General features: G+C 47.1%; 1 protein-coding gene across 1 annotated transcript in view; it reads right to left on the minus strand.

Annotated features, from left to right (window-relative positions):
- The window catches only part of CFAP65 (cilia and flagella associated protein 65), a 36,645-nt gene extending 26,803 nt beyond the window's left edge, over positions 1–9,842 (minus strand). The window contains exons 1-6 of the mRNA XM_068968481.1: positions 9,690–9,842; positions 9,164–9,356; positions 6,757–6,941; positions 1,257–1,359; positions 586–752; positions 194–393 (exon numbers count right to left, since the gene is read on the minus strand). Of these exons, the coding sequence (XP_068824582.1) occupies positions 194–393; positions 586–752; positions 1,257–1,359; positions 6,757–6,941; positions 9,164–9,356; positions 9,690–9,703 (862 nt within the window). The 5' untranslated portion in view covers positions 9,704–9,842. The remainder of the gene's footprint in view (positions 1–193; positions 394–585; positions 753–1,256; positions 1,360–6,756; positions 6,942–9,163; positions 9,357–9,689) is intronic.
- Positions 9,843–10,059: the final 217 nt, after the last annotated feature.

Here is a 10,059-nt window from a genome sequence, read left to right on the forward strand (position 1 = left end):
GAGGAACACTGGTCTGCGGCACCAAGGGAAGAAAAGAGATGACAAAGCCTGTGGGGCTCGGCGAAAGGCGGGAGGCTGATGGAGGTCCCTTGGGGGCCAGGCCAGGATGGGGGTGGCAGGAGCACACTGGAGGCTTTGTTTCCCAGGGAGGTGAGTGGGGGGCTCTGGGGACGGGTGAGAGGTCGGGCCTCACCCACAGCCTGCAGCTGGATGCCGCTCTTCTGCTTGCTGCCCTCCCCATACCAGCACGTGGCCTGAGCTTCATAGATGACAGCCATTGGGGGCTGGAAGGTCACCTTGATCCGGCAGGCCTGGCCTGGTTCCAGCAGCCCTGTGGTCGGCAGCATCTGGAATGGGCTGGGGGACTCCCAGGTGAAGAAGGTAGGCAGGTCCCTGGGGGTGGGGCACGAGGTGGGGGGGATGTGGATCAGAGCCACTTTGCCCCCTCTGACCACTGTCCCTGCTTTAGAAAGGTAGAGATGCCCCCTTTACTCCCACACCCCACATGCCGGTCTCTCCTGCTCCCAGGAATCCTCCTCCCAGTTGTCGCGCTTCCCACCTCCAAGCCTGAGCCTCTGCCCTCACCCCACATTTTCCAGGCAGAACCAGGCCTCAGCCATGTCCCCCATGGCACACATGGGCAACTGCAGGGACGGTGGGCAGATCAGCTTGTGGCAGGGCAGGGTGGCTCTCAGGTCCACACAGAACATCCCCTCTGCTTTCTCAAGCCACAGCTGGTCCACGTACTCCTTCTGTGGTGTGTGGGGGCGGTGGGGAGAGGCAGAGGCAGTGACTGATCAGTGGTACCTGGGTGGTACCCACCTCACCCTGGCCCTGGCCATCCCCCCAACATAACTGTGGAGGGCTGGGTCAGGCCACGCCCCTCCTCCATCTCAGTCTCTAAAGACAAGGAGCTCTAGTGCCATCCTGGTCTCAGAGATATGGGGCCTCTTTTGTGAGGGACAAAGTTTTGGGAGAATATTTTGAGAGCAGGAAGAAGCCAAGGAATACAGGGCTTTCTGATGGCCGGCAGAGTAGCCCAGCTTTCCCTGCTGCCCCACCCTCCCCACCCCACACGTCCAACTGGAAGCCCCTTCTGTCTAATGAGTTTTGGCTCCAAGTGGTAGGATGTGGCTGAGGATGTGGGTGTGGCAGTTGGGTTGTGGGGGCTCCTCACTGCTCTGGCCTGGCCCCCTGCTCCGAGGTCACTGTGCCCATGTCCCTCCCTGTCCTCCGCTCACCACGGCAGGCCTTACCTTCTCCAGAGGGCGGAAGATGACGGGGAGTGAGAGGGTTAGGCCTGGGCTCAGGAAGATGGGCTGTGGGACAACCGTGAAGAAGAACTTGGTCTTGGGGGGCCTATGGGAGGGAGCCAAGGAATAAACACTTCAGGATCAGAAAACCAGAAGAGGCAGAAGGATTAGGGGAGACCCTGGAAAGGTAAGCAGCTGGTGGGACTGTAGAAGGGGAAACACAGCGGTTATGCCCCAGTAGGAATTGTCTCTTACATGGCACCATTTTTATCCCAGACCTTCATTCCAGGATATCAGAGCGCTGAAGGGAAAGAAACAGGAGCGGACTTCCCTGGTGGTCCAGCGGTTAAGGAGCCACCTGCCAACGCAGGGGACGTGGGTTCCATCCCTGGCCTGGGGAGATCCCACATGCTGTGCGGCAATGAAGGCCGTGGACCACTACCGAGCCCACGCTCTGCAGCGAGAGAGGTCACTGCAAGGGGAAGCCCACGCACCACAACTAGAGAGTGACGCCTGCTCGCCGCAGCCAGGGAAAAGCCCGCGCAGCAACAAAGACCCAGCACAGCCAAAAGTGAGTAAATAAATAAACAAAATTACTTTAAAAAAAGAGAAAAAGACAATACTGCCAAAAACTCTATACCAGTAAGTTCAGATAAAATAAACACATTTCTAGGAATGTATAATTGACCAAAGTGACTCAAGAATTATACATTTTGTGGCCACCCTAACCTAAAATTATCCAAAAAATTGAATAAATAGTCAAAGAATCATCCCACAAAGAAAAGACTAGGCCAGATGGCTTTGCAGCAAGTAGTATGGAGCACTTGATAATTCTAGCCTTGTCTTCCCAACAACAGAAAACAAGGAAACCCTCCCCAAAATACTCTGTGAGTCTATCATAATGTTGTTATCAAAACCTGACAGTTATGAGAAGAAAGGAAAATTACAGGCCAGTACCAGCCATAAACAAAATATTGGCAAAAACAATTTAGCAATGAGTATAGAAAGAACACTCAATCATGAACAAGCAGGGCTTATTCTAGGTATACACCATTGGTTTAACATTAAAAAAAAAAGTGGGGATGGATTTTCCTGATGATCCAGTGGTTGGTAATCCTCCTGCCAATGCAGGGGACATGGGTTCAATCCCTGGTTTGGGAAGATTCCACATGCCTCGGGGCAACTGAGCCTGTGGGCCACAATTACTGAATCCTCTGTGCCCCAGAGCCTGCACACTGCAACAAGAGAAGCTTCCCGCTCACAGAAAGTGCATTCACAGCAACAAAGACCCAGCACTGCCAAAAAATAATCAATTAACTTTTTTAAAAATCAGGGGATTTCTCCGGCAGTTCAGTGGTTAACGCTTGCAGGGGGTGCAGGTTAGATCCCACATGCCCTGTGGTGCAATCAAAAAAAAGAAAATTAAAAATCATTTCATGTAATTCACTGTATTGACAAATTAAGAGAGAAAAAAACAAATGACCATCTCAATAAAGAAAAACATTAAATAAACTTCAACATATGTTTATGACAAAAACTCTCAGCAACCTAGGAATAGAAGGGAACTTCCTTAACCTGATAAAGTCTAAAAAAAGAAGAAAAAAAAACAACTACAGGAAACATGCAAATTAATGGTGAACACTGGAATCTTTCACGTTGAGATCATGAGCAAAACAATGATGCCTTCTATAACCACTTCTGTTCACCACTTTCCTTTTCAATAGTGCAGGAAGGAAAGACAAAGAAAGAAAAGATATAGGATTGGAAAGGAAGGGAAAAAATGCCATTTTTATTTAAGATATGAACATGTACATGGAAAACAGAATTAACAAACACATCATTAGAATTAACAAGAGAGTTTGTCAAGGTTACTGGGCACAACTGTGTGGAAAAAACATCTATATTTTTAAAAAATGACTTTCTAAAAAACGAGCAACAAGCAGAAGAATAAGACAACTTTAAAAGATATCATATTCAGCATCATTAAAAATTTAAAACACTTAGGTATAAATCTAACTAAAGATGTGTAAGACATCTATGGAGAAAACTTTACATTTTATTGAAAGACATGAAAGAAAATCTAAAGAAATATAAGGAGGCACCATGTCCATGAAAGACTCGATTTGTAATGATGTCGATTCTCCCCAAATTGATCTGAGTGTATGCCCGTGTGCTCAGTCACTTCAGTCATGTCCAACTCTTCGACCCTACAAACTGTAGGCTCCTCATGTCCATGGGATTCTCCAGGCAAGAATACTGCAGTGGGTTGCCAATGCCCTTCTCCAGGGGATCTTCTCGACCCAGGAATCAAACCCGTGTCTCTTGTGTCTCCTGCATGGCAGGCGGACTCTTTACCCCACTGAACCACCTGGAAAGCCTAAATTGATCTATATGTTCAACTAAATCCTAAACAAAAATCTTAAAAAGTTGTCTACTTGTATGTATTTAAGTTGATTTGAAGATATTTATGAAAGTTAAAAGGTCCAATGAGAGCCAAGACAATCTTGAGTAAGAATGAAGTTGGAGGACTTACACTACAAGATAATCAAGACTTATAAGCTTTAATAATCAATTCAGGATGATATTTATTGGCCCAGGGAGAGACGAATAGAGCAAGGGAACAAAACAGGGTTCAAAAATGATTCCTACACGTATGGAGACGTGATAAACGTCAGTGGTAGGGAGATCATAAGGCAAAGTAGGAAATTTTCAATAAATGGTGCTGGGACAACTGGACATTGATTTGAGGGGGAAAGAGTCATTGGATCCCTACTTCAAACCATTCACAAAAATCAATTCCACGTAGATAAAAGACAAATATGAAAGGCAAAATTACACTGTCTTTAGAAGATGCTATAGGAGAAAATCTTCATGAACTAGATAAGGGTAGAGAAGAACTTGCAAATATCAACCATAAAAGAAAACATATTGATACATTCAACTCCTTTGAAATTAAGAATGGCTTTTCTTCAAAATACATGACAGAAGAAAAGACAAATCACAACGCGGGAGAAGATATTCACAACACATAACTGATAAAGAATTAGTGTCTTCAATAAGAACATCTATTAAAAAAAGACAGTCTACAAAGAACATGTAAAGATAGGTAACAGGTACATGAAAAGATACTTAATGTTTCTAATTATTAGAGAAATGCAAATCATAACAATGAGATATCACTTTGCACTATTATCAAGAAGTCTACAAATAAACGTTGGCGAGGATGTGGAGAAAAGGGGACCCTGGTATACTATTGGTGGGAATGTTAATTGGTCTGCCATCCTGAAAAACAGTATGGAGGTTCCAAAAAAACTAAAAATAGGACTACCATATGATCTAGCAATTCCACTCCTCTGCATGTGTCCAGGGAAAAAAAAAAAAGAAAAATACTAATTGGAAAAGATACATGTACCCAAATGTGCACAGCAGCACTATTTACAATAACCAAAATACTGGAGCACCCCAAGTGACCATCAACAGACAAATGGGTCAAGACACACACACACACTCACAATGGAATATTGCTGCTAAGTCACTTCAGTCGTGTCCGACTCTGCGCGACCCCATAGACGGCAGCCCACCAGGCTCCCCTGTCCCTGGGATTCTCCAGGCAAGGACACTGGAGTGGGTTGCCATTTCCGAGGAGCAGCTAAGCCCTTGTGGGTTGCCGAGGAGCAGCTAAGCCCTTGTGTCACAACTACTGAGTCCGCACTCTAGAATCCTCGAGCCGCAACCACTGCGCCCATGTGCCTCGAGCCTGCGCTCCACAGCAAGAGAAGCCACTGCAGTGAGAATCCCAAGCACTGCAATGCAGAGCAGACCCTGCTCAACGCGACTAGAGGAAGCCCATGCAAAGCAACAAAGACCCAGCACAGCCAAAAATTGAATAAACTAATAAACCTAGACTTAAAATAATAGAATGAAATAGTTAGGCAACAAGATATCCTGCAGAGCACAGGAAATGATAGCCATTATCTTGTAATAACTTTTAAGGGAGTAAAATCTATAAAAGTGCTGAATCATTATGCTATACAGACGAAATTAATAAAATATTGCAAATCAGCTACATTGTAATTCTTTTTGAAAAATGAAAAAAGATAATCTAACAGAAAAATGGGCACAGACTTAAACGGGAATTTCACAAACAAAATGGCCAATAACACAGGAGAAAAACACTTAATTGTAATAGTAGTCAAAGAAATGCAAATTAAACCTACAACACATTGGCATTATTGGCAAAAAATTTAAGTCCAAACAATATCAATTGTCGGGAAAGTTAAAGAGGAATGGGGACACTCATATGTGGCTGGTGGGAATATAAATGGATATAAGTACTTTGGAAACGAGTTTGGCAAACATGGACAAACATCTGTAAGAAGCAAATGTGTACATGTCCTAAGTCACAGTAGTTCTATTCTTTTGTATCTACCCTAGCAAAACTTGAACTTGTGCAATAGCTGAACAATGTTGATAACAGTCTCAAACTTGAAACAACCGAAATGTCCCTCAGCAGAAGAATGCACCAACACATAGAAGCATACACTGAACTATTACTCTGTGGTGGAAAAGGATAAACTATGCGTGCATGTGGATGAGTCTTATGAACATAACCGAGCTATGACCAACCTAGACAGCGTATTAAAAAGCAGAGACATCACTTTGCCAACAAAGCCCCATATAGTCAAAGCCATGGATTTTCCAGTAGTCATGCGTGGATGTGAGAGTTGGACCATAGAGAAGGCTGAGTGCTTAAGATGCTTCTGAATTGTGGTGCTGGAGAAAACTCTTGAGAGTCCCTTGGACAGCAAGGAGATCAAACCAGTTAATCCTAAAGGAATTCAATCCTGAATATTTGTTGGAAGGACTGATGTTAAAGCTGAAACTCCAATACTTTGGCCACCTGATGTGAAGAGCTGAATTACTGGAAAAGACCCTGATGGTGGGAAAGATCGAAGACAGGAGGAGAAGGGGGTGACAGAGAATGAGGTGGTTGGAAGGCATCATCAACTCAATGGGCATGAGTTTGAGCATTTGTGAGATAGTGAAGGACAGGGAAGCCTGGCATGCTGCAGTCCATGGCGTTGCAAAGAATCGGACAAGGCTTAGTGACTCAACAACAGCAACAATAGTATATCGTGTTATCCCACTTGCGTAAAGTTCACAAGAAGGTAAACAAACTATACCATTTAGGGATGCAAACATCAGTGGCAAACCCCTTTGAGAAAAACAAGAAAATCATTATCATGAATGTCAGGACAGTGGTTACCTTCACCAGTGGGGAAGGTGTTCCAGTGCTCAGGGGACACCTGATGAAAGAAGGTGAGCTTCAGACACTGTTATCACTCCATTAATTAACCTGGTCACATGGGTTCCACTTTCAACAACTGTTCAAACTATACATGTTCTATACACTCTTTTGGTTTTGCATGACTTTGTGTTTTAAGCGACTGCTTTGGGGGTTTGAGGGCTCAGGGAGTTAATCTCTGATCCCTCGTACTGGTACCTGTATTTTATCTTCTGGATTTTCAAGGAGAGATTTTTCAGAACCAGGTTTTTGGTGATCTCCTTCCCCAGCATCCAGCCTTTCCACTGTAGCTCCTCAGCCACCTCAATGTCCCAGATGACCCTCTTCTTCATTTTGTCCTGCTTCTTTGGGAAGCACAACTGAGTGTCCATGGAGCTGGCAGGCTGTCCAGTTGGCAGGGAGAAAGGAGAGAAGAATTCAAAAACCCAGAGAATGGGCTAAGATCTCCCCACCGCCAGAAGGTAATGAATTACACCACTCCTTGCCCCAAAGGGGATGGTCTGGAGAGAGAAGGTGAGAGGCAGGGAGGCCCTGGAGTCTGATATTATCTCTTCTGAGGTCACTGGAATGGTTTTCCAACTAGATTCCCTGAGATACTGCCCCTGAAGCAGTCCCTGGACCGCTCTATTGGCCCCTTAACCCAGCACACTCAGCAGTCTTAGCTGGCCAGTTCTGTCCCCCGTGTGCCCTCAGACACTGCTCTGTTCAGATGCTGCCTTCTCCTCCTTCCCATTCCACCCTTCTCTACAGAAGCCTGTAGAGAACCTCTCTAAGATGTCCCTCGCTGGAACTTCTCCAGGGCACAGGGATATTCCACCATTTCCTCTCCCATCCCTCACCTAGCTGGTGGAGCAAAGGACAAAGCCAGCTTACCTGGGTCCAACCCACACCCAATGCCTTGGCTTTGAGGCCACTCCAAGCACTTCTCCTAAGGATGCGAGACATTTACTGTACCAACACTCCCTGTCTGTAACAGCAAATCCTCTCGTAGGCTGATCCCTAACCCTTAATTATCTGAGGAGGGAGGGGAATGGACAACTTCTGGGGCAGCAAGATGGCGGGAGGAGGAACCAGGTGCCTCTTCCTACCATTCATTGCATTGAATGTAAATTCACTGCCATTTTCCTTTAGCTTTGACCAAGGATTGTTTTTATATCATTATATAAAGGGGGCCTGGCGTGCTGCAGTCCGTGGGGACACGACTTAGCAGCTGAGCAACAACAAAGGATAAACGTATGTGTTTAACAGATATGTGTTTCACTACCTATGATGCGCCAGACACTGTAGAGGTTAGTGCCAGGCCTATAATAGTGAACGAGACCATCAAATCCTTTCTGTCTTGGAGCTTACATCTCAGTTTCAAAATATACAGAGTGTCAGATGGCCCGAACTGCCCATGGAGGAAAGGTGACATGGGTGACCGAGGGTCATTTATTATAAACATCAGTTGATGCATCAATCAGAGTCCAACCAGAAAAACAGAAGCCCCTCTGGGTGTTTAAGGAATTCAACGCACAACCAGGGGCTAGTGAAGTAACCTCAAAGTTAACAACATCAAGAAGCTGCCACCAGGGACCTCCCCGGTGGTCCAGTGGTTGAGAATCAGCCTGCCAAAGCAGGGGACATGGGTTTGATCCCTGGTCTACGAAGATTCCACATGTGGAGGAGCAACTAAGCCCGTGTGCCGCAACTACTAAGCCCGTGCACCTAGAACGTGGGCTGCACAGTAAGAGAAACCACTGCAATGGGAAGCCCATGCACCACACCGAAGAGTAGCCCCCTGCTCACTGCAACTAGAGAAAGCCCACGTGCAGCAACAAAGACCCAGCACAGCCAGAAAGAAATAAATTAATTTAATATAATTTTAAAAAGAAGGTACCACTGTATACAAGTTAGGGGAAGAGGTGGGGTTCTCAGAACCCAGAGCACTGTCTGGTGCCGATGGGAGTCACAGCGAGATGCCGACCGAGACACTGTCAAAAGCAGGGAGGGAAGAAGAGACAGACCTGGGCTTCTCCCCTCGTCCCACCTTCAGTCTCCAGCTAACTCACAGCGGAGTGGGGAAGGGCAGTGAATGAATCTGTGTGCAAACTGGCCTGGAAGGGCACAGATGCAGGGGAGAGATGACCATGGTCCACAGGGAGGCAAATGCAACCACCATCACATCTAAGGCAACCCAAGAACTCCCACATGACAGACACACGCTGCACAAAACACAGTCAGACACCTACGTTACCTCCCTAGACGGGCACTGGCCACTCTGACCCGGTGCTGTCACACAGAGAGAACCCTGAGAGCTGCAAAAGAGCAGACAACATCCACCCACTGGACAAACGCAAAGCCCTAGGCATCAAAACCAGAAGAGCTTTTCAAAGGAAGAGAGAACTACAGGCTACTCTTATCAGCTGCAAACTCCCATCTCCCCAACATTCTTCTCTCTGCCGTCATGCTCACAGCTGCCACCGCTCCAGTTGGCCTGGGGCTCTGTGTATGTAGCATCTAGTAACGTGGTTGGGACAGGAGAGAGGGGTGCTCCCAGACTCCGACCCCTGCTGCACCGCTGCCCATCCACCCCACTTGGCCCCACAGGCGTCCTCACAAAGGCACTGGCGTTGCTGCTGCTGTAGGCACTCATGGCCATGCTGCTGCCAGTGATGGTGGGAAAGGCCACCGTGCTGGCACTCAGGCACGATCCGGAGTTCATGGTGCAGTCCCCACTGTCCCTAGTCCTCATGAGGAGGCTGAGGGCTGCTTCAATGAGCATCGGGTGCTGGGAACACAAGTCCGAAGGAAGCTCTCTGGCTAAGCCAAGAGTTCCTGCCAGTCAGGAGCTGGAGAGAGATCAGAGAGGAGACAGGAGGGGCATGAGAAAGAGATGTCAGTGGAGAAGACTCACCATGGGCACTGTGATCGTGGAGGAGTTGCCTGCTTCCAAGCTCTGGCAACAGGTGTGAAGTGGCACGTGAGGAACGAGCCTGAATACAAGACCCAGGGCTGTGTCTGGGAGCCTAGAGGCTCACCATTCAGGAAAGGCCATTTGGGAAAGGGAACTGGGGATGAGGCCCCTGCAGCACTGGCATTTCTCCATAGCCACACGTGGCGTTTCTCAGTAAGTCCCCAGTGAGTGTCACTGAAGCATATGCATTGCTTTTACCTGGCTCTTACTCTCTACTTGTTGCCTCTGAACATGGCTGGCCTCCTCTGGGAAGAGAAATAAGGAACAAAGAAAAGGCAAATGAGACTGAAGGCTTCTTGGGCTTCCGAGTTTTCTCTATCAGTACACATCCCGTTCAGTTCAGTCGCTCAGTAGTGTCTGACTCTTTGCGACCCCATGAACCGCAGCACGGCAGGCCTCCCTGTCCATCACCAACTCCCGGAGTCTACCCAAACCCATGTCCATTGAGTTGGTGACACCATCCAACCATCTCATCCTCTGTTGTCCCCTTCTCCTGCCCTTAATCCTTCCCAGCATCAGGGTATTTTCAAATGAGTCAGCTCTTT

Source organism: Capricornis sumatraensis, chromosome 3 (genome assembly GCF_032405125.1).
Source record: "Capricornis sumatraensis isolate serow.1 chromosome 3, serow.2, whole genome shotgun sequence".
Taxonomy (NCBI): Eukaryota; Metazoa; Chordata; class Mammalia; order Artiodactyla; family Bovidae; genus Capricornis; species Capricornis sumatraensis.